The sequence below is a fragment of the Oncorhynchus keta genome, chromosome 5 (genome assembly GCF_023373465.1).
Source record: "Oncorhynchus keta strain PuntledgeMale-10-30-2019 chromosome 5, Oket_V2, whole genome shotgun sequence".
NCBI classification, from domain to species: Eukaryota; Metazoa; Chordata; class Actinopteri; order Salmoniformes; family Salmonidae; genus Oncorhynchus; species Oncorhynchus keta.
In genome coordinates, this window is record NC_068425.1 from 1,536,791 (window position 1) to 1,562,724 (window position 25,934).

The 25,934-nt window shown below is 40.5% G+C and overlaps 1 protein-coding gene across 2 annotated transcripts in view; it reads right to left on the bottom strand.

Annotated features, from left to right (window-relative positions):
• Positions 1 to 1,297: 1,297 nt before the first annotated feature.
• LOC118374817 (plectin-like) overlaps positions 1,298 to 25,934 on the bottom strand; it is a 78,510-nt gene continuing 53,873 nt past the window's right edge. Inside the window, exons 17-21 of one of the 2 annotated variants that reach the window (XM_035761298.2) lie at positions 19,928 to 20,029; positions 19,605 to 19,691; positions 5,273 to 5,444; positions 5,045 to 5,130; positions 1,298 to 1,982 (exon numbers count right to left, since the gene is read on the bottom strand). In XM_035761298.2, coding sequence (XP_035617191.2) covers positions 1,923 to 1,982; positions 5,045 to 5,130; positions 5,273 to 5,444; positions 19,605 to 19,691; positions 19,928 to 20,029 — 507 coding nt within the window. In that variant the 3' untranslated portion in view covers positions 1,298 to 1,922. Of the gene's footprint in view, positions 1,983 to 5,044; positions 5,131 to 5,272; positions 5,445 to 13,629; positions 14,867 to 19,604; positions 19,692 to 19,927; positions 20,030 to 25,934 lie in introns of those variants that run through there. The other variant, XM_052518332.1, reaches the window with a different exon arrangement.

A 25,934-nucleotide genomic window follows, 5' to 3' on the forward strand; every position in this document is an offset into this window, starting at 1 on the left:
GGCGTTACAAGCGCCATGCTCTACCAACTGAGCTACAGAAGGACACACGCATACGCACACAAGCGCTAGCACACACATGTACATTGTAATATTGTTGTATGGTGGTATTATACATTTTGCATTGTGGATATGTAGTGGCGTAATGATGTTATATACAACAATGTACTGTTTTATCTGTTGCTCCAGACTTAGAGAAAACTGCCTTTGCACCCCATGTATGGAATAACAAGTTCCTTGCAACTAGTTACATTGATGACTCTCGGGCAGTTCAAAATATGGATTGAGGACATCTTTGTTGAGGAATGTGATTGTTTTTCTTAAGTGTGTATTTTTGTATTCTCTTGTATTTTGTCAAATGTGTGAAATTGTAACATGCAGGGCTGCCTTATGAAAGACACCGGTCCTTTTTGTCAGTGGGATAAAGGTAACATCAAATATAATCCAGTAAAACAAAAATCACAGCATTTTTAATTAAGTTGTTAGCGGCACATTATTGTGGTCTCAAACCCAGTGAGCATAAAGTACATTCTTCAAGAATATGAGCACTCTGGAATTATTTACACAATGAAAGTCATAATTGCTGCCGTTATTAAAACCATAAGTGCTGTGAATGACACACCTCCTCACCGGGACCAATTTCCTCTTCTCTCTGCATACATCTGAGAATCAGGATGAACCAACATCACCCATGGTGAGTAAAAAATGTGCCAAATTCATATGATGGGACAGTTACGTTTCAATTTCCATAGCGTCGCTGTAAAGTTTAAACAAAGGACATTTCAGTTTCACTCTGCCAGCTAGATGCTGGCGTAGAAACAGTGGGGTAGTGGTAAAAACAATAGCTCATCCCAGGTTGCAGTGAAAAAAGCTATGCTCCCTATACGTTCAATAGATTTTTCTGTAAAAGGTGGATAAACGCTCACTTAAAATGAAGGTGAGTAAATCACGTTTACTCCACAACACTGTAGAATAGATGATTAATAATGTATGCCTACACAATCTTCCAATGGGACGATCATATCACTAAACAACACCACCGTTGCTTGTTTTCAAGTAGTTTACAGAACTATAGTTTAATAGTGGATCCCAAATCATTTGTGGGGAAGGGATGCGAGGCCTCATTTTCCCATCGTATTGAGAAAAACAAACGCCATAAGGAGAGTGAGTGAGAGAATGCCAATGAACGCTCTGACTGCTGCGAGAGGGAAACCTTGTGGTCTGGTGTTACCATGGCCACTGGGAGAAAGAGGATGGAAACAGAAAAATGGTTCCGACATTACATTTATTTAGACACACTTTGACATTCAAATAAAAAACATTTTATTAATAATATGGAACACTAAAATACAGGACACAAGTGTATTAAAATACATTGAAAAAATCATAGCCATGCATTTTTACATGACCAGTATTTAGATTTGAGTGTGTTCTTACATAGGGAATTTGGTTTTGTCCTAATTAAACAGTTCACATCACTGTCCGGGTGTGGTGAAGTGGACTAGGAGGAGAGAAACACATTGTGCATTGAGCCCTGTAAGAGCTTTTTATTAGTTAGCCCAACTGTGCAATATTTTGGTCTGTGTAATAATACATACATAAATAAATAGTTCATCACAATACTTGCAACCTCACCACATCGATGCTCTAAAAATCTCCCAATGGTACACTCTACAGATCACAGGCAAGCCAAGCACTACAGTAGTGTGGGTACTAGTCTCTTTAGCTATTCCACTCCCTGTACTCTATGTCATTTGCCAAAGACAAATGGCAATGACAAGGAGTGGCAAGGAGTGGAATGTTTCTAATGAGACCTGTACTCAGACTAGCACTGTTGCACACGATTGGCAAACACCACACAAACACATACACACACACACACATTGACGAATGAGCAACAACAAAAAAATTGATCAGATCTTCTTCTAGTCCATGGGCTCAAACAGCTTCATTCTCTCTTGGACAGAAAGACCCTCCTTCAGACTCTGACAGACAAAGAGACGACACAGATGAAAAAAAAGGAAGAAATGAGGCACAAGATCAGTGTTTGGTTTTTAGTTATTGCAGTGTTATCAAATTGGGATTGAGATTTTTCCTATTTTGTTGCCTTACAACCTGGAATTAAAATGCATTTTTTGGGGGTTTGTATCATTTGATTTACACAACATGCCTACCACTTTGAAGATGCAAAATATTTTGTATAGTGAAACAAACAAGAAATAAGACAAAAAAAATGAAAACTTGAGCGTGCATAACTATTCATCCGCCCAAAGTCAATACTTTGTAGAGTCACCTTTTGCAGCATTTACAGCCGCAAGTCTCTTGGGATATGTCTCTATAAGCTTGGCACATCTAGCCACTGGGATTTTTGCCCATTCTTTAACTTCTCTAGCGTAGGGGGCAGCATTTGGAATTTTGGATGAAAAGCGTGCCCAAATTAAACTGCCTTCTACCCAGGCCCAGAATATAGGATTTTCATATAATTAGTAGATTTGGATAGAAAACACTCTAAAGTTTCCTTTCCAAAACTGTTAAAATAATGTATGTGAGTATAACAGAACTGAGAAAAATCCATTCAGGAAGTAGGATTTTTTGTTGGTTGTAGTTTTCTATTCAATGCCATGACAGTATCCATTGACTTAGGACTCCAATTGCAGTACCTATGCCTTCCACTAGATGCCAACAGTATTTAGAAATTGTTTCGGGCTTGTATTCTGAAAAATGAGGGAGTAAGAGCAGTCAATGAGTGGACCCTGCCATGTCACAGAGCTTTTTCATGCGCACGACCGAGAGAGTACCTTTCTTGTTTACCTTTTACATTGACAACGTTATTGTCCGGTTGAAATATTATCGATTATTTCGGCTAAAAACAACCTGTGAATTGAATATAAACATCGATTGACATGTTTCTATGAACTTTACGGATACAATTTAGATGTTTTCTCTGCCTGTTGTGACTGCGTTTGAGCCTGTGGATTACTGAAGAAAACGCGTGAACAAAACGGAGGTTTTCGGATATAAAGAGTGACTTTATCGAACAAAAGGAACATTTATTGAATAAATTAATGTCTTCTGAGTGCAACCATATGAAGATCATCAAAGGTAAGAGATTAAGTTTATCTCTATTACTGACTTGTGTAACTCTTCTACTTGGCTGGTTACTGTTTGTAATGATTTGTCTGCTGGGCTATGTTCTCAAATAATTGTAAGGTATCCTTTCGCAGTAAAGCATTTTTTAAATCTAACAACGTGGTTGGATCTTTAAAACTATGTAAAATAGTTGTATCTTTTCTGAATTTTTATATTGAGTATTTCTGTATTTGAATGTGGCGCTCTGAAATCTCACTGGATGTTGGCATACCCGAGAGAAGTTAAGGCAAAACTGCTCCAGCTCCTTCAAGTTGGATGGGTTCACTGGTACACAGCAATCTTTAAGTCATACCACAGATTCTCAATTGGATTGAGGTCTGGGCTTTAAATAGGCCAATCCAAGACATTTAAATGTTTCCCCTAAAACCACTCGAGTGTTGCTTTATCAGTATGCTTAGGGTCATTGACCTGCTGGAAGGTGAATCTTCGTCCCAGTCTCAAATCTCTGGAAGACTGAAACATGTTTCCCTCAAGAATGTCCTTGTAATAATAATAATAATAATATAATAATATATGCCATTTATCAGACGCTTTTATCCAAAGCGACTTACAGTCATGTGTGCATACATTCTACGTATGGGTGGTCCCGGGGATCGAACCCACTACCCTGGCGTTACAAGCGCCATGCTCTACCAACTGAGCTACAGAAGGACCACTTGTATTTAGCGCCATCCATCATTCCTTCAATTCTGACCAGTTTCCCAGTCCCTGCTGATGAAAAACATTCCCACAGTATGATGCTGCCACCACCATGCTTCACTGTGGGGCTGGTGTTCTCAGGGTGATGAGAGGTGTTGGGTTTGCACCAGACATAGCATTTGTCTTGATGGCCAAAAAGCTACATTTTAGTCTCATCTGACCAGAGTACCTTCTTCCATATGTTTGGGGAGTCTCCCACATGCCTTTTGGCAAACATCAAATGTGTTTGCTTATCTTTTCTTTAATCAATGGCTTCTGTCTGGCCACTCTTCCGTAAAGCCCAGCTCTGTTGAGTGTACGGCTTAAAGTGGTCCCATGGACAGATACTCCAATCTCTGCTGTGGGACTTTGCAGCTCCTTCAGGGTTATCTTTGGTCTCTTTGTTGTCTCTCTGATTAGTGCCCTCCTTGCCTGGTCCGTGAGTTTTGGAGGGTGGCCCTCTCTTGGCAGGTTTGTTGTGGTGCCATATTCTTTACATGTTTTAATAATGGATATAATGGTGCACCATGGGTTGTTAAAAGTTTCAGATATTATTTTATAACCCAACCCTGATCTGTACTTCTCCACAACTTTGTCCCTGACCTGTTTGAAGAGCTTCTTGGTTTTCATGGTGCCGCTTGCTTGGTGGTGCCCCTTGCTTAGTGGTGTTCCAGACTCTGGGGCTTTTCAGAACAGTACAGGTGTATATACATACTGGTGTATATACTGGTGTATATACTGAGATCATGTGACACAGGTGGTCCTTCTGTAGCTCAGTTGGTAGAGCATGGCGCTTGTAACGCCAGGGTAGTGGGTTCGATTCCCGGGACCACCCATACATAGAATGTATGCACACATGACTGTAAGTCGCTTTGGATAAAAGCGTCTGCTAAATGGCATATATATATATATATATATATATAACTAATTTTGTGACTTCTGAAGGTAATTGTTGGCACCAGATCTAATTTAGGAGCTTCATAGCAAAGGGGGTGGATATATATGCACGCACCACTTTTACATTTTTTATTTTTGAGAATTTTTTGAAACAAGTAATTTTTTTCCATTTCAACAATTTGGACTATTTTCAGTATGTCCATTACATGAAATCAAAATTAAAATCAATTTAAATTACAGGATGTAATGCAAAAAAATAGGAAACTTGCCAAGGGGGATGAATACTTTTGCAAGGCACTGTACCTCGCCCCTGACCTCTCACCTTTGACCTGACCCCTCTGATTTGCCTGGTGAGTGTCGACCTCTCCTTCTTCAGGAAATCAGGGTTGCTTGTCAACTTCACTATGTCTACAGTGTATGCATAGAGAGAAGTCCTAAGTCACTATACATGCCAGTAGGATTATTCGTACGTGTGCATGCAGGTGTGCACATATGAGTGTGAAGAGGTTGCACTGTGTGGGGTGGGGGTGTTTGTGTGTGCATGTCTTACCGTAAGCCTGAGCAGAATTGGAGCCGTCGCCGCCCCTGCCCTCATCCCTGGGAGACCCTGTTGCAGTCTGGAGCTCCTCTCGCAGTTTGGGAATGTCACATTGGACCTTGGACCGGCTGAAGCTCAGCTCAGAATACAGGGCTTTGAGCTTGTCTTTGGCGTATGCCTTATCCTGCATACACATATTGGGAAGATTGAAGTTTTACCAGATTTCCTTTGACGGTCTATTGACAAAAAAATCTGGTGAATTCGAGTGGATACACATGGTTTCTGAACCCCCATGGAACGGGGAGCCAATCATTTATTTTAGACTACTTGAAACTAGAGATGTGCACTGTTAGTTGAATATACAAATCGAATGAATATTAGTCTTTGCGCAAAATAAAATTACAGGCCTATTTCAACAATGAAAAGTATTTTTTCTGAATTACATTAAAATATTAAAATTAAAATGTATTTGAACAGTGAAAGACAGAATAACAACAACAAAAATCCAGAAAAAAGCATGTCAAAAATGTTATGGCTCTACCACGGCATACAGTCATTACTATATTAAAGAATTTAAACAATGAGAAAATATGGAACAATATATAATGACATGTTAATTATATAAAGCAGCCAGTGTAATCATCTGCCACAGAGTAGCTCCAATAGGCCCAAGCCCCAAGTAATACATTTGGGCAAGATAACTCCATCCCCACATCCTAGCCATAAGTAATACTGCCGAAGGCGGCCAAGAATCGGACCACATGACGTTGGCCGAGTCTGACTCTCAGCCCTGAGTCATTTTGGGTGCATAAGCATGAGGGAGTGGACTAGAGGTCGACCGACTATGATTTTTCAACGCCGATACCGATTATTGGAGGACCAAAAAGGCCGATAACCGATTAATTGGCCGATTTAATAATAAAAAAAGTTTTCTTTGTAATAATGACAATTACAACAATACTGAATGAACACTTATTTGAACTTAATATAATACATCAATAAAATCAATTTAGCCTCAAATAAATCATGAAATATGTTCAATTTGGTTTAAATAATGCAAAAACAAAGTGTTGGAGAAGAAAGTAAAAGTGCAATATGTGCCGTGTAAGAAAGCTAACGTTTAAGTTCCTTGCTCAGAACATGAGAACATATGAAAGCTGGTGGTTCCTTTTAACATGAGTCTTCAATATTCCCAGGTAAGACGTTTTAGGTTGTAGTTATTATAGGAATTATAGGACTATTTCCCTCTATACCATTTGTATTTCATTAACCTTTGACTATTGGATGTTCTTATAGGCACTTTAGTATTGCCAGTGTAACAGTATAGCTTCCGTCCCTCTCCTCGCTCCTCCCTGGGCTCGAACCAGGAACACAACGATAACAGCCACCCTCGAAGCAGCGTTACCCATGCAGAGCAAGGGAAACAACCACTCCAAGGCACAGAGCGAGTGACGTTTGAAATGCTATTAGCGCAAGCTAACTAGCTAGCCATTTCACTTCGGTTACACCAGCCTCATCTCGGGAGTTGATAGGCTTGAAGACATAAACAGCACAATGCTTGATGCACAACGAAGAGCTGCTGGCAAAACGCAAAGAAAGTGCTGTTTGAATGAATGTTTGCCTGCTTCTGCCTACCACCGCTCAGTCAGATACTTAGATACTTGTATGCTTGTATGCTCAGTCAGATTATATGCAACGCAGGACACTCTAGATAATATATAGTAATATCATCAAACATGTGTAGTTAACTAGTGATTATGATTGATTGTTTTTATAAGATAAGTTTAATGCTAGCTAGCAACTTACCTTGGCTTACTGCATTCGCGTAACAGGCAGTCTCCTTGTGGAGTGCAACGAGAGAGAGGCAGGTCGTTATAGTGTTGGACTAGTTAACTGTAAGGTTGCAAGATTGCAAAGATTGAAATCGGCCCTAATTAATTGGCCATTCCGATTAATCGGTCGACCTCTAGAGTGGACACACCTTGCAGTTATGGAGCGTAACAAGATTGTGAGGCAGAAACCCACAAGGGACACTGAAAGATAAAACATATAGACAACAACAGTAATGACACAACCACCTCATTCTTCTCTCTACAGATTCTCAAGACACAATACAAAATTCCCCTGCAAAGGGCTAAAATATATATATATATAAAATATATGCCATTTAGCAGACGCTTTTATCCAAAGCGACTTACAGTCATGTGTGCATACATTCTACGTATGGGTGGTCCCGGGGATCGAACCCACTACCCTGGCGTTACAAGCGCCATGCTCTACCAACTGAGCTACAGAAGGACCAGAAGGGCTACTATTGACAAGAATGATCTGTCAATGGGCTAGGGGAGGTTAACAGATAGTACTTTGAGATGAGATAGGGAGTTTTGATTGTGCAGGGTTGTGCTTAGACAGTAAATGTATTGTTGTGTATGAGAGCGATTGAGGTGCCATGCCGCCTCAATCTCCCATACAAACCAATTCATACAGTGTAAGAACTGCCTTCCAAAGACTTTTAACACCTTCTTTAGCCCCCCAGCCCATTCACTTTGTTGACTTATCTTTCCTCTCAAAAGCAGCTCCCAAATGTCCCCTCATTGTCCCTAAACAATACTCTAGCCGGTCCCATTCGGTTGATGCATTTACCAACAAAGGTGTGTTGCCATCTGTCCCTTCCACAAAAAGTGTAAAATGCTAACACCACAACTCGTCTGCAGGAGGACCAAAAATGTGGTGGTTAAGAAGCAATTGTTTCCAGGAAACAGGATCCCCATTATAGTCAATGGGGGAGTATGGCAATCTTCGTGGTCAATATTTTTTGTAACACAATCATGTATGAATATTTGCTTCTATTTTTAACCAGATGTATGTCCTTGAACCAATTACTTTAAAATCCCACACTGAAATGAGGATAATTGTTTTTGCTACCGGCAGCTAGTTTTGACGTCACAATCCTGTGTAGAGAAGAAGAGCTAGAACTTATATGGTCATTGCAATCCATGGGAAAGATGTTCCAGTCTCCTCCTTGCCTTCAGGCTGATAGTGTTTATGTCAGATCTATTTTTATGATCGCACCACTTTCCAGTGTTTGTTCTTCGGGTATGGGATACAGTTTTGTTAGCAAGGGCAAACATGGCTTGTTCAGGATTTAACTGCACTAATCTCTATTCCAAGGAGGACCATTTGTTTGGTAAGTCTGGAAAGATTTTCACTTTCATATTTTCACTTCAACTAAGGCTAGGCTTAGGCTAGTAGAGGGTTAGCTAACAGATAGCCTAGCTTCTAATGCTAGCTTTAGCATGAATGTTCCAATTTTATGTTAAAAAATGAGCAACATGAGAAGCATTGTACAGTGCATTTGCTTGTTTGCTAGTAGCAAGTATGTTCATGAGTCATGAATACAGGTTTGTGACAGAGGTCTCATTTAAAAACATTTTTTAACCATTATTTAACTAGGCAAATCATTAGCTAGATAATGTTAGCTAGCTAGCTAGCTAATATCATTTGGAAGACCCATTTGCGACGAAGCTTTAACTTCCTCACTGATGTCTTGATGTTGCTTCAACATATCAACATAATCTTCCTGCCTCATGATGCCATCTATTTTGTGAAGTGCACCAGTCCCTCCTGCAGCAAAGCACCCCCACAACATGATGCTGCCACCCCCGTGCTTCACTGTTGGGATGGGGTTCTTCAGCTTGCAAGTCTCCCCATTTTTTCCTCCATCGTTACGATGGTCATTATGGCCAAACAGTTCTATTTCTGTTTCATCAGACCAGAGGACATTTCTCCAAAAATACCATATTCATCCCCATGTGCAGTTGCAAACTGTAGTCTGGCTTTTTTATGGCGGTTTTGGAGCAGTGGCTTATTCCTTGCTGAGCGGCCTTTCAGGTTATGTCAGTATAGGACTCGTTTTACTGTGGATATAGATACAGTGCCTTGCGAAAGTATTCGGCCCCCTTGAACTTTGCGACCTTTTGCCACATTTCAGGCTTCAAACATAAAGATATAAAACTGTATTTTTTTGTGAAGAATCAACAACAAGTGGGACACAATCATGAAGTGGAACGACATTTATTGGATATTTCAAACTTTTTTAACAAATCAAAAACTGAAAAATTGGGCGTGCAAAATTATTCAGCCCCTTTACTTTCAGTGAAGCAAACTCTCTCCAGAAGTTCAGTGAGGATCCAATACAATACAAATACAAATACAATCCACCTGTGTGTAATCAAGTCTCCGTATAAATGCACCTGCACTGTGATAGTCTCTGACTTCAACTGTAGATATGGTTAAAGTGACTATGCATATATGATAAACAGAGTGTAGCAGCAGCGTAAAAGAGGGGTTGGGGGGTGTGCACACAATGCAAATAGTCCGGGTAGCCATTTGATTACCTGTTCAGGAGTCTTATGGCTTTGGGGTAAAAACTGTTGAGAAGCCTTTTTGTCCTAGACTTGGCACTCCAGTACCGCTTGCCATGCGGTAGTAGAGAGAACAGTCTATGACTGGGGTGGCTGGGGTCTTCGGCAATTTTTAGGGCCTTCTTCTCACACCACCTGGTGTAGAGGTCCTGGATGGCAGGCAGCTTAGCCCCAGTGATGTACTGGGCCGTACGCACTACCCTCTGTAGTGCCTTGTGGTCGGAGGCCGAGCAATTGCCATACCAGACAGTGATGTAGCCAGATGTTGCAGATGTAGATCCTTTTGAGGATCTGAGGACCCATGCCAAATCTTTTTAGTTTCCTGAGGGGGTTAAACAATAGGTTTTGTTGTGCCCTCTTCACTACTGTCTTGGTGTGCTTGGACCATGTTCGTTTGTTGGTGATGTGGACATCAAGGAACTTGAAGCTCTCAACCTGCTCCACTACAGCCCCGTCAATCAGAATGGGGGTGTGCTCAGTCCTCCTTTTCCTGTAGTCCACAATCATCTCCTTAGTCTTGGTTATGTTGAGGGATAGGTTGTTATTCTGGCACCACCCGACCAGGTCTCTGACCCCCTCCCTATAGGCTGTCTCGTCGTTGTCGGTGATCAGGCCTACCACTGTTGTGTTTTCTGCAAACTTAATGATGTGTTGGAGTTGTGCCTGGCCATGCAGTCGTGGGTGAATAGGGAGTACAGGAGGGGACTGAGCATGCACCCCTGAGAGGCTCTAGTGTTGAGGATCAGCGTGGCAGATGTGTTGCTACCTCCCCTCACCACCTGGGGGGCAGCCCGTCAGGAAGTCCAGGATCCAGTTGCAGAGGGAGGTGTTTAGTCCCAGGATCCTTAGCTTAGTGATGAGGGTACTATGGTGTTGAACTCTGAGCTGTAGTCAATGAATAGCATTTTCACATAGGTGTTCCTTTTGTCCAGGTGGGAAAGGGCAGTGTGGAGTGCAATAGAGATTGCATCATCTGTGGGTCTGTTTGGGCGGTTGGAGTGGGTCTAGGGTTTCTGGGATAATGGTGTTGATATGAGCCATTACCAGCCTTTCCAAACACTTCATGGCTACGGACGTGAGTGCTACGGGTCTGTAGTCATTTTGGCAGGTTGCCTTTGTATTCTTGAGCAAAGGGACTATGGTGGTTGCTTGAAACATGTAGGTATTACAGACTCAATCAGGAACATGTTGAAAATGTCAGTGACGACGCCTGCCAGTTGGTCAGCACATGCCTGGAGCACACGTCCTGGTAATCCGTCTGGCCCCGCAGCCTTGTGAATGTTGACCTGTTTAAAGGTATTACTCACGTCAGCTACGGAGAGCGTGATCATACAGTAGTCCGGAATAGTTGATGCTCTCATGCATGCCTTAGTGTTGCTTGTCTGGTAGGCTCGTGTCACTGGGCAGCTTGTGGCTGTGCTTCCCTTTGTAGTCTGTAAAAGTTTGCAAGCCCTGCCACAAAAGACGAGCATCGGAGCCGGTGGTGTAAGATTCAATCTTAGCCCTGTATTGACGCTTTGCCTGTTTGATATTTCGTCACAGGGCACAGCGGGATTTCTTATAAACTTCCGGATTAGAGTCCCGCACCTTGAAACCGGCAGCTCTATCCTTTAGCTCAGTGTGAATGTTGCCTGTAATCCATGGCTTTTGGTTGGGGTATGTACGTACAGTCACTGTGGGGACGACGTCCTGATGCGCTTATTGATAAAGCCAATGACTGATGTGGTGTACTCCTCAATGCCATCAGAACAATCCCGGAATGTTCCAGCCAAAACAATGCAGGAGTAGCTTCGGCACAAGTCTCTGAATGTCTTTGAGTGGCTACCCAGAGCACGGACTTCAACCCAATCGAACATCTATGGAGAGATCTGAAAATAGCTGTGCAGCAAAGATCCCCATCCAACCTGACAGAGCTTGAAAGGATCTGCCGAGAGGAATGGGAGAAACTCCTCAACATTTTTTACAGTACCAGTCAAAAGTTTGAACACACCTATTCATTCCAAGGTTTTTCTTTATTTTTACTATTTTCTACATCAAAACTATGCACTAAGAAATATGGAATCATGTAATAACTACAAAAAGTGTTAAACAAATCAATATATATGTTATATTTGAGATTCTTCGAAGTAGCACCCTTTGCCTTGAAAGCTGTAACGGATTTCCTCCTCTTCGTCTGAGGAGGAGTAAGGATCGGACCAAAGTGCAGCGTGGTAAGTGTTCATGATGATATTTAATTCAAACTCAGAACTCATAAAATAACAGAACTATGGTCAGAACGTGACAACAGCTTTGCACACACTTGGCATTTTCTGAACCAGCCTCATGAGGTTGTCACTTGGAATGCATTTCAATTAACAGGTGTGCCTTGTGGAATTTCTTTCCTTCTTATTGTGTTTGACGCAATTTGTGTTGTGACAAGGTAGGGGTGCTATACAGAAGATAGTCCTATTATGGAAAGAATAGCTCAAATAAGCAGAGAAATTACAGTCCATCATTATTTTAAGACATGAAGGTCAGTCAATCTGGAAAATTTCAAAGACTTTGAAAGTTTCTTCAAGTGCAGTCGCAAAACCATCAAGCGCTATGATGAAACTGGCTCTCATGAGAACCGCCACAGGAAAGGAAGACCCAGAGTTACCTCTGCTGCAGAGAATAAGCTCAGTAGAGCTACCAGCCTCAAATTGCAGCTCAAATAAATGCTTCAGAGTTCAAGTAACAGACACATCTCAAAATCAAAGAAACCACTACTAAAGGACACCAATAAGAAGAAGAGACCAAGAGACACGAGCAATGGACAGTAGACCGGTGGAAATCTGTCCTTTGGTCTGATGAGTCCAAATATTTTGGCTTCAACAGCCATGCCTTAGGTGAATGGATGACCTCCGCATGTATGGTTCCCACCGTGATGCATGGAGGAGGAGATGTGAGGGTGCTTTGCTGGATTCAAGGTTTATTTAGAATTCTAGGCACACCACAGCATCCCATCTATCATTTGATTTTCAACAGGACAATGACCCAACACACCTCCAGGCTGTGTAAGGGCTATTTGACCAAGAAGGAGAGTAATGGAATGCTGCATCAGATGACCTGGCCTACACAATCATGGTTGAGATGGTTTGGGATGAGTTGTATCGCAGAGTGAAGGAAAAGGGGAATGGGATACCTAGTCAGTTGTACAACTGAACGCATTGAACTGAAATGTGTTATTTCATAGGTTTGATGTCTTCACTATTATTCTACAATGTAGAAAATAGTCAAATTAAAGAAAAACCCTTGAATGAGTAGGTGTGTCCAAACTTTTGATTGGTACTGTATTTTTAATAAATACCAACAATTTCTAAAAACCTTCTTTTGCTTTATCATTATGGGGTATTGTGTGTAGATTGATAAGAGGAAATAACAATTGAATAAATTCTAGAATAAGGCTGTAACATAACAAAATGTGAAAAAACGCAATGGGTCTGAATACTTTCTGAAGACACTGTAGCTGTGCAGCAACGCTCCCCATCCAACCTGACAGAGCTTGAGAAGATCTGCAGAGAAGAATGGGCGAAACTCCCTAAATACAACTGCGCCAAGATTGAAGCATCATACCCAAGAAAACTTGAGGCTGTAATCACTGCCAAAGGTGCTTCAACAAAGTACATTACTGTGTAAAGGGTCTGAATACTTATGTAAATGTCATATTTCAGTTTTTTTTATATATATTTTCAAACATTTCTAAAAGCATGTTTTTGCTTTGTCATTATGGGGTACTGTGTTTAGATTGATGATTATGTTTTTATCCGTTTTAGAATAAGACTGTAACGTAACAAAACTTTCCGTATTCACACTTGATCTCACAAAGCAGAAAGATGACCATTTCCAATTCATCTGCAAGACAACAAACATTTTAATTACAAAATCATCAGATTCAAAAATCAAGTTAACAAAATGATTGCACACAGAGTGAGTCTATACAACTTATTATGTGACTTGTTAAGCACATTTCTACTCTTAAACTTACCTAAACTTATTTAGGCTTGGCATAACAAAAGTTTGGAATACATATTGACTCAAGACATTTCAGCTTTTCATTTTTTATAAGTTTGGAAAAAAATTCTAATGACATAATTCCACTTTGACATTATAGGGGTATTGTGTATAAACCAGTGACAAAAATCGCAATTTAATCCATTTTAAATTAAGGCTGTAACACAAACTTTGGAAAAAGGGGTGTAAATACTTTCTGAAGGCACTATACATTCGAACAAAGAACACCGTGGTTAGAGCGTTGGACTAGTAACCGGAAGGTTGCAAGTTCAAACCACCGAGCTGACAAGGTACAAATCTGTCGTTCTGCCACTGAACAGGCAGTTAACCCACTGTTCATAGGCCGTCATTGAAAATAAGAATTTGTTCTTAAGTGACTTGCCTTGTTAAATAAAGTTACAAGTAAAAAATAGAATAAAAAAAAAACGTCACAAATAGTGTGTCCCCATTTATTGAGTACGGCGACAAATAGCAAAGGTGTCTGGGGCCAGATTTGAAGTATCTAAATATAGTGTAACCTACCAATCAATGTATATTAAGTGCCATGAAGGGCACAATGTTGCAGTACAGAAATTAAAGCTTTATGATATATGCCAAAAGCCTGGGCCTCTGATGGAGACTGTAGAACTGTCATAAACACCTGCTTCACTATTCCCCCTTTTCTCTAGGAGCATTTGTCTGCCCAGGCCCCATAGGCATATCGAAAGGGTCCCTCCCTGGTCACCAATGTAGCTGACCGATGTAAAGAGAGAGAAGTGCCTTAACAGAATGCAATCTAAAGCTTGTGTGGTCCAAAGACGGGAACTCTAACACCTATGGCAAACGAATGGGCTCCTGACGGAGACAATATAATTCTCCCCGCTGAATGTTACAATAGTAGCAGTAGTCACCTGTTAAACTGATTCTACATTCAATTTAGACTTTAAGTCTAAATTAGTTGTTGTTCCTCAACCCAAAAGGCACTCGACTGTGTAAAACAAAATCCACAAAGGAAATACATCAGGCAAACGCATATGTGGTCCCAATGTCTAAGTAGTGACGGCAGGGCTAGTTCAAACTGTAGTAGGATGGTTCTCCTCACAGGTGAGTAAATCAGCCCAGGCTTGGTGAATAGCACTTGGTTGATCTCTGGGAGCAGGACACTGGAGAGCTGAATAGAGACAAAAGTGAGAGACAAGAATGAATCAAAATAATTCATCACGGCTAAGGAATGTAGTTTATGATTTCAAAGGTTTTTGTAGTCTTGAATTATTACTTAGAATAAACTAGGGCTGACCCCGTTTAGTCAACTGGTCAATTGTTTGGTCGATAGGCTGTTGATCGACCAAGATTATTTTAGCCGAGCAAGCTGCAAATAGATTTTTCTATGTAATGGCACACACCTTTCTGATTCAGTCTGTCTCAGTGAACGAATCCATGGTGGAAGCCGCTGGGACGGTCCAAGAAGAAGGGGAGTGTGGATAAAATGCACAAGGCACGTCTCTCTACAGAATGCGCTCTCGCCCGCCACTTTGAACGCATTCGTTGTTTCATAACTTCATTGTGTGAATTGTTTGCCATTTGATTGTTAGATTCTATCCATTCATACACTGAGTATATAAAACATTAGAAACACCTGCTCTTTCAAAGACATAGACTGTCCAGGTGAATCCATATGAAAGCTATGATCACTTGTTGAATCTACTTCAATCAGTGTTGATGAAGGGGAGGAGACAGGCTTCGGGATCGGTATCCCTTCCACGGGACGGTTGAGCTAACGTCGGCTAATGCGATTAGCATGAGGTTGTAAGTAACAATAACATTTTCCAGGATATAGACATATCTGCACTGTCCAATTTATAGTAGCTATTACAGTGAAATAATACCATGCTATTGTTTGAGGAGAGTGCACAGTTTTGAACATGAAAAGTTATTAATAAACAAATTAGGCACATTTGGGCAGTCTTGATACAACATTTTGAACAGTAATGCTATGGTTCATTGGATCAGTCTAAAACTTTGCACACACACACTGCTGCCATCTAGTGGCCAAAATCTAAATTGCAGCTGGGCTGGAATAATACATTATGGCCTTTCTCTTGTATTTCAAAGATGATGGTACAAAAACAAAAAACTAGAACAGTTGTTTTTTCTTTGTATTATCTTTTACCAGATCTATTGTGTTATATTCTCCTACATTCCTTTCACATTTCCACAAACCTCAAATGGTTTCCTTTCAACTGGAACCAATAATATGCATACCCTTGCTTCAGGGCCTGAGTTACAGGCAGTTAGATTTGGGTATGTTATTTTAGGCGGAAAAAAATGAAAAAAACGGGGTGGATAATTTTAAAGAATCATTTTTAAGCCTAGAGACTGTGCCTTGAGCCTTGGATTGTGTATGTGTACCATTCAGAGGGTGAATGGGCAAGACAAAAGATTTAAGTGCCTTTCAAAGGGGTATGGTAGGTGCCAGGCGCACCGGTTTGTGTCAAGAATTGCAACGATGTTGGGTTATTCCACAATCAACAGTTTCCTGTGTGTATCAAGAATGGTCCAACACTCAAAGGAAATTCAGCCAACTTTACAATTGTGGGAAGTATTGGAATGGGATGCTTTTGACACCTTGCTCCGACAAATTGAGGCTGTTCTGAGGGCAAAGAGGGCAATACTATGTATATGGAAAAATACACCGTTTAACATTTAGACTAATCGATTGGTCGGAAGAACAGACTACTCTCAGTTGACCAAGATTATTTTTTGTCGGGGACAGCCCTAGAATAAACTGATAGCTAAAACGCTCCTTGTCCCAGAATAACATGCTAGCTAGTGATAAAGCTATCTGCTCATGCTAGCTAGCAACATATCTACTTGTTGTAACTGGCTAACTAGCAAGATGTCTACATTAACAAGGTTGCTGCATTCTCAGTTGGGACTCTATTTACAGCTTGCATTGATGATATCACATTTCTAACTAGTTAGAGTACAGATAAATAAAAAATACTTTACCTGATAGCAACTTGTCGGACAGAACTCACCAGCTGTCTACTATCTTAGATGCGGATAATGTGATTGGCATACATGATCAGCAGAGATAGTACCATGTATAAGACACAAGTTTTGATTGGTTTACAGATTAGTACCCAGTAGAGTTTGCCTGTCCAGCTAGCAAACATAAAAGTATTTAGAAGAATACAAACGGAAATGTGTTCAGAGGAATATAAATATATAATATGTAAAAACCAGCTCCTCTCTGGACAAGATCAATCATTTCAAAAACCAAAGCAAATAGCTTTCTATGGTCCACCACCTAGAGTGGATCCAGTCAATTTGAGTGGCTCCATGCACTAACTGATTGTGCCACAGACAAACCGTTAGTGGGCGGCTCAGGCCCAGTCAATGCGACAACGACAGCCTTCTTTTTGTTGACCAATAAGTAGACTAAAACATTAGAATGCAATTTTGTGTGGGCCCAATTGAACATTTCCAGGGGAAAACTATTGTGAAACACTATCCTTTCACTATTACTTTAGATACAGTGGGGCAAAAAAGTATTTAGTCAGCCACCAATTGTGCAAGTTCTTCCACTTAAAAAGATGAGAGAGGCCTGTAATTTCCATCATAGGTACACTTCAACTATGACAGACAAAATGAGAAGAAAAAATCCAGAAAATCACATTGTAGGATTTTTAATGAATTTATTTGCAAATTATGGTGGAAAATAAGTATTTGGTCACCTACAAACAAGCAAGATTTCTGGCTCTCACAGACCTATAACTTATTCTTTAAGAGGCTCCTCTGTCCTCCACTCGTTACCTGTATACCTGTTTGAACTTGTTATCAGTATAAAAGACACCTGTCCACAACTTCAAACAGTCACACTTCAAACTCCACTATGTCCAAGACTAAAGAGCTGTCAAAGGACACCAGAAACAAAATTGTAGACCTGCACCAGGCTGGGAAGACTGAATCTGCAATAGGTAAGCAGCTTTGTTTGAAGAAATCAACTGTGGGAGAAATTATTAGGAAATGGAAGACATACAAGACCACTGATAATCTGCCTCGATCTGGGGCTCCACGCAAGGTCTCACCCCGTGGGGTCAAAATGATCACAAGAACGGTGAGCAAAAATCCCAGAACCACACGGGGGGACCTAGTGAATGACCTGCAGAGAGCTGGGACCAAAGTAACAAAGCCTACCATCAGTAACACACTACGGCACTAGGGACTCAAATCCTGCAGTGCCAGACGTGTGCCCCTGCTTAAGCCAGTACATGTCCAGGCTCGTCTGAGGTTTGCTAGAGAGCATTTGGATGATCCAGAAGAAGATTGGGAGAATGTCATATGGTCAGATGAAACCAAAATATAACTTTTTGGTAAAAACTCAACTCGTCGTGTTTGGAGGACAAAGAATGCTGAGTTGCATCCAAAGAAACATACCTACTGTGAAGCATGGGGGTGGAAACATGATGCTTTGGGGCTGTTTTTCTGTAAAGGGACCAGGACGACTGATCCGTGTAAAGGAAAGAATGAATGGGGCCATGTATCGTGAGATTTTGAGTGAAAACCTCCTTCCATCAGCAAGGGCATTGAAGATGAAACGTGGCTGGGTCTTTCAGCATGACAATGATCCCAAACACACCACCCGGGCAAAGAAGGAGTGGCTGCGTAAGAAGCATTTCAAGGTCCTGGAGTGGCCTTGCCAGTCTCCAGATCTCAACCCCATAGAAAATCTTTGGAGGGAGTTGAAAGTCTGTGTTGCCCAGCAACAGCCCCAAAACATCACTGCTCTAGGGAGAGCTGCATGGAGGAATGGGCCAAAATACCAGCAACAGTGTGTGAAAACCTTGTGAAGACTTACAGAAAACGTTTGACCTCTGTCACTGCCAACAAAGGATATATAACAAAGTATTGAGATAAACTTTTGTTATTGACCAAATACTTATTTTCCACCATAATTTGCAAATAAATTCATTACAAATCCTACAATGTGATTTTCTGGATTTTTTTTCTCATTTTGTCTGTCATAGTTGAAGTGTACCTATGATGAAAATGACAGGCCTCTCTCATCTTTTTAAGTGGGAGAACTTGCACAATTGGTGGCTGACTAAATACTTTTTTGCCCCACTGTATATTGAAGACATTTTCTGAAATTACAATGCAAAAATATTACATGTTGCTCCTATTTCAAATATCTGGATGTCCGACAAACATGTATGATACTATATGAATAGGAAAATTATTTCAAATCCCATCCCTCCTTGAAACACATATACATTGGCCGGATCTGAATACCCATACTAGCCTACTACATACTTAAACTGCATACTAATTTCAGCGTTTGATCTAGAATAATTCACTCAGCTTTTCCGACTCAGCTGTTTGACAACACCTGCTAATCAGATAAATTGATGGGCTGTACCAAAATTAACGAATGGTGGGAGTCAACGCAATCACGCATTAGATTATGCATCCAGAGTACTATTTTCGAAATACCACATACTATAAAACTACTATTTAGTACGATCTTATGGGTATTCGGACATAGTCATTGTTAATTTTCCATTGAAAAAAAAATGTAAAAAGCATCTGCTAGAGGGCATTGATGTAGAGGGCAGATCATTGGGGGTGGTCGGCATTTACCTCTCCTCTCCTATTTGGGCGTGCGAGATTAAGTGCCCAGGCCTAGTATATGTGCAATCTCAATGAAATAGAGTAGGCTGCCTATGGAAGTTATCTTTCAAAGGAAACCACATATGATTTGACTGTAGTTTACTACAGTGTCTGTAAATTAATGTTGTTAATGGAAAGAAGTGGGGGGCGCTCAACCAACATGAGTCGAGGTACAATCAAAAGATTGGATCATTTCTCTGAGTATTTTCTAAATGCTTGGAGGTGAATGCATGTACCCTGTGAACAGCTTTCAGTTCCTCCTTCAGAGAGTTGGTCTCCTGTTTGAGGCACTGCAGCTCTGTGTCCCTGACCCGTAGGATCACCTACAGCACAACACAACAAATGGAGGTTAAAAAAAGACATAAGTGTTAAGATAATTCGTCAATTGAGGTTTAATAATAATAATAAAATGTACCCTTTGGAGTGCCGTCCATATCATTTTTTTATGGATACAATTTTGGAGGATCCAGCACGTATCTACTTTTGAATAATCCGCGAATGATGTCGTATGAATAGACTGAGCGAATGTGTAGTATGAATTCTGCTATAATGTGAGTACCTCCAGTTCGTAGAGGTCTTTCCCCTGTAAGGCAGTGGCCGGTTCCTCGCTAAGAAGGGAGTGCTTGCAAGAGATCTCCTCGGTCAGCCTCTGAGTCAGCTCCTGAGGAGAGGGAGATGAGTGTCAGACAACAACGTCAAAGAAGCTTCCCTTTTGCCAACCATCCATGTTGAATCTATGAAAACGTTGGTGTCCTACTACATTCTTTTCAATAATTTCCCTCGAGGTCATTTACATTTTTTATTTATTAGCCTTTATTTAAAACAGAGGAAACAAGCGGAGACAGAGTATATTTTACAGTTGTGCCCTATGATACAACAATAAAAACAACACAGCAATTAATACGAATTTAAAACCAAACGAAATTATAACATTTAAAAAGTACAAGAAGGAGATTAAAATGATTCAAATAAATACATTTCTATAAGATAAACACACATTGCAAAAAGCAATCACAATTTATAATAAAATGCTCATGTAATGTGCATTTAAACTGTCTTACGAGCACCAAAACATCTAACTGGAGTTCAATTCATTCAATGAGTGTGGAGCATGATATTCCAATGCCATTTTGCCTAACTCAGAGTGAATACTGTATCTTTCAGATTCTGTACACTTTATTTAATACTTTAGACAAATGTCATTTCAATTTAGCGTCATCTCCTCCCAGGATTTGCTGCGTGTCAATCACCGAGGTAAATAATTAACTGGAGACAGCATTAGAAGACGGCTAATCTCATTACCAGACACTTTCTGGCAAATTTGCAGAAGTGCTGGTGGACCATTATATCAAACATGGCCTGAAAGTTAAACTAAATAATTAGGATTTCCATCATCCTAGTCGAAGTGTAGATTACATCTGACATTCCAGTGTTCAAACTTGTAAACAAGGCTCCATGGGATTTCTCTTAATGCGACTCCATGCAGCGAATGGCAATGTCTGCTTTACTGTGGGTATAATGCGAGTAGCCACTTGTGGATTTGACAGCTCTAACACAGTTCCACCTCTGACCTGGCCAAAACGACCGCTATGCGGATGTCGGTTAGAGCGTATCTGATTGAATAGAGTTCTTAACGGGGAACAACGGCAAATTTCTGGAAATTTCTAAAAGTACCTAAACCTCTCTGACTCAGTGTTGGACTGTCTGTCATAGTGAGCAGCTCTCTCACACAGGGAGAGCGAGGTAGAGCTAGGTCACAGGGTTATGCGCCCCTCCTCCTCACTGCAGCGCTACTATGCGCTAGCTATAACTTTGTGGAATTAACACGGATCACAGGTTCACAATTGTACCTTTTCTAAAAATCTCTGCCAAGCAGGGGGAAAAAAACCTGCCTGTGGGCTTACAGCACATGCAACAACACACACACAAGGGAACTCCTCATAAACACTACACCTGTCTGTAACCAGCAGTTTTCAAAATGCAGACATCACCCCTTTTACTATATTGTCAGAAGCATCAGGATGAAGCATAACATGTCTACAGGGGGAGCAGCAGCGAGTTTCTTCCCTGCCCCCTAATTTTGGCAATGCATGAAATAGCCTAGTATATCAAATTCTGGCCCAAAATGATCAGACTACACCAAGTTTGACCAACAAAACCAAAGGAGATACAGTAAGTATAATATTTCATCAAGTCAACCTAAAGTATCATTGTGATTGAGTCCATTATACAATTGGCATTATCTAATGCAAAGAAAACAGAGAGCATGTAAAAATATAGATATATATATATTTTTTTTACAGGAAGCAAACATGGGATGACTATGAAATATGAAGGTCTGTATCGTGACGATGTAGAGTGAAGGTGTCTCTGTTTTCATCCCTCTCTGTACCTTGGTGCAGTGGAACAATTGTTCATTCTGGATAGCTGAACTCCTGTTAATAGTGAAATGACACACATGTCTATGGGACAGTTTTCCAACCATAAAACAATCACAGTGGGCTGAGGTTTTCTAATCAGGTCACATAGTTTTAAAAATCTTTAGACCCTCGGGGGGATGAATGGAAGCACAGAGACAACAACCGCAGTTGGACAATATTAAAAAAAGGGTTGATCCTGCTTTATGCAGGGTTGCATCGTTTAGTATGCACTTGTAATTAAAAAGTTATTCAGTCTGTCATCACTATGTTGATAGATTAGTTTCAGTCAATAATTTGGGATGAAAGGTATAGGTAACCTAGCCAGCTGACACTTGGCTATAAACCAAATTTGTTCAAATTCACAATTTGTCCTCTCACAAATAAATGGGCTTATATAGCGAAATACATTATGAAATGTTTGTTTCCTCTGGCCAGAGGGGACAGGGCACATTTGTACTTATTATGGATCCCCAACCACATATCTACATTACTAAATCCATGTGTATGTATAGTGCGTATGATATCGTGTGTGTGTGTGTGTGTGTGTGTGTGTGTGTGTGTGTGTGTGTGTGTGTGTGTGTGTGTGTGTGTGTGTGTGTGTGTGTGTGTGTGTGTGTGTGTGTGTGTGTGTGTGTGTGTGTGTGTGTGTGTGTGTGTGTGTGTGTGTGTATGCGTGTGTCTGTGCCAATGTTTGTGTTGCTTCACAGGTCCTGCTGTTCCATAAGGTGTTTTTTTTATATCTGTTCTTTAAATCTAATTTTACTCCTTGGGTCAGTTACTTCATGTGGAATAGAGTTCCATGTAATCATGGCTCTATGTAGTACTGTGTGCCTCCCATAGTCTGTTCTGGACTTGGGGACTGTGAAGAGACCTCTTGTGGCATGTCTTGTGGGGTATGCATGGGTGTCCGAGCTGTGTGCCAGTAGTTTAGACAGACAGCTTGGTGCATTCAACATGTCAATACTTCTCATAAATAAAAGTAGAGATGAAGTCAATCTTTCCTCCACTTTCAGCCAGGAGAGATTGACAATATTAGCTCTCTGTGTACATCCAAGGGCCAGCCGTGCTGACCTGTTCGGAGCCAATTGCAAAGTCCTTCTTTGTGGCACCTGACCACATGACTAAAAAGTAGTCAAGGTGTGACAAAACTAGGGCCTGTAGGACCTGCCTTGTTGATAGTGTTGATAAGGCAGATCATTGCTTTATTATAGACAGATTTCACCCCATCTTAGCTAATACTGCATCAATATGTTTTGACCATGAAAGTTTACCATCTAGTGTTACTCCAAGTAGTTTAGTCATCTCAACCTGCTCAATTTCCAAAGGATTTATTACAATATTTAGTTGATGTTTAGGGTTTAGTGAGTGTTTTGTTCCAAATACAATGCTTTTAGTTTTAGAAATATTTTGGGCTAACTTATTCCTTGCCACCCACTCTGAAACTAATTGCAAATCTTGTGTGTTGCGGTCATTTCAGTCACTGTAGTAGCTGACATGTATAGTGTTGAGTCATCCGCATACATAGAAACTCTGTCTTTACTAAAAGTATGTTGTTTGTAAAATAGAAAAAAGCAAGGGGCCTAAACAGCTACCCTGGGGAATTCCTGATTGTAACTGGATTACATTTGATAGGCTACCATTAAAGAACACTCTCTGTGTTCTGTTAGACAAGTAACTCTTTATCCACATTATAGCAGGGGGTGTAAAGCCATAACACATACGTTTTTCCAGCAGCAGACTATGATCAATAATGTAAAAAGCTGCACTGAAGTCTAACAAGACAGCCCCTGTAATAATGTTATCATCAACTTCTCTCAGCCAGTCATCAGTCATTTGTGTAAGTGCTGTGCTTATTGAGTGACCTTTTGCTGCTCCTTCTGCTCCTTCTGAAATTCTGTTGTCAATTTGTTTACTGTACAATAACATTGTATGTGGTCAAACACAATTTTTTCCAAAAGTTTACTCAGGGTTACAGGCTGATTGGTCGGCTATTTGAGCCAGTAAAGGGGGCTTTACTATTCTTGGGTAGCGGAATTACTTTAGCTTCCCTCCAGGCCTGAGGGCACACACTCTCTAGTAGGCTTAAATTGAAGATGTGGAAAATAGGAGTGGCAATATCATCTGCTATTATCCTCAGTCATTTTCCATCTAGATTGTCAGACCCTGGTGGCTTGTCATTGTTTATCTTTTAAATTTCTTATTTACAATGATGGCCTAGGAACAGTGGGTTAACTGCCTTGTTCAGGGGCAGAACTACAGATTTTTACCATTGTCAGCACACGGATTTGATTTTGCAACCTTTCTGTTACTGGCCCAATACTCTACCCACCCGCATCGATAGACAAAAATATTTTTTTCACCTCTTCCACACTGACTTTACGGAATTCAAAAGTACAATTCTTATCTTTCATAATTTGGTCCGATATGCTTGGATGTGTAGTGTCAGTGTTTGTTACTGGCATGTCATCCCTAAGTTTGCTTATCTTGCCAATGAAAAAGTAATTAAAGTAGTTTGCAATATCAGCGGACTTTGTGATGAATGAGTTATCTGATTCAATAAATGAAGGAGTCGAGTTGGCTTTCATTCCCCAAAATGTAATTTAAGGTGCCCCAAAACGTTTTACTACCATTCTTTATATAATGTATCTTTGTTTCATAGTGTAGTTTATTTTTATTTAGTTTAGTCATATGATTTCTTGTTTTGCAGCACGTTTGCCAATCAGTTGGGCTTCCAGACTTAATTGCCATACCTTTTACCTCATCCCTCTCAACCATACAATTTTTTAATTCCTCATCAATCCATGGGGATTTAACCATTTTTACAGTAATTTTCTTAATGGGTGCGTGCTTATTAGTAACTGGAATAAATCCGCCAAGTGCAGTGTCTGGTTGCTCCTCATTACACACCAGACCAGAAAATATTCTTTACATCATCAACATATGAATCACTACAAAACTTATTGTGTGACCTCTTATACGTTATATTAGGCCCAGGCTTTGGAACTTTGGTTTTCCTATATATGGCTATTAGATTGTTATCACTACATCCTATAGATTTGGATACTGCTTTAAAGCAAATATCTGCAGCGTTAGTAAAAATGTGATCAATACATGTTGATGATTTAATTCTTGTGCTGTTTGTAACCACCCTGGTAGGTTGACTGACAACGTGATTCAGGTTGCAGACAATGTTTACAGTTTGACGTTTTTTCCTGATTGGTTAGCTTGATGATAGTCAGTCAATATTTAAATCATCCAGAAAATATACTTCTCTGTTGATATCACATACATTATCAAGCATTTCACACATATTATTCAGATACTGACTGTTAGCACTTGATGGTCTATAGCAGCTTCCCACAAGAATGGGCTTTAGGTGAGGCAGATGAACCTGTTAATATTACTTCAACAGTAATTAACATTAGATCGCCTCTAAGCTTTACAGGAATGTGGTTCTGAATATAGACCGCAACACAGCCTCCGCTGACATTTCTGTCTTTTCGGTTGCTGTTATAACCATGTATTGCTATGACTGTTTCATCAAAGGTATTAACTAAGTGAGTTTTAGAGAAACTCAGAATTTGAATGTCATCTGTTACAAATAAGTTGTTGACTTAATGGAACGTGTTTCTTAGGCTACATGCGTTAAAATGGGCTATTTTTTTAGCACTTTTATGGGTTGCTTGATTGTTTTTAATGCTTTACTGGGAAGCTTATAAGATGTAGGCTACCTGGCTGTTGTTAATTAGTAGCCTACAGTTTGTCAAACTGAAAATGATTTATCCATCGTGCTTATATTGGGCAGAAGTATGTATGATATCAAGGGGAGGTGTTTATTTTATGTTACACTGTGCTGGGGGCCATGATGGCTATGCTGAAAAGCAAGTGGGCAGGCAATGTAACGGAGACCTACATGGGCTTCTTCTGCCGCTGTTAAGTAAAACCACCTCTTCCTCTACTTCTTGCACTACTTCTCGTCATCATATTTCAATGTATTACCGTCCCTGTGTGCAAACCTACGTGAAAGACATGCAGAGGGACTTTGGTGGGCTCCGGACAGTGCTCTGAGTCCGGGGGACTCATCTCCAGAGACCTCTCAGGCTCCTCGGCTGTCAGGGGGGTTGGCAGCGAGGGAGCTGGGATGCC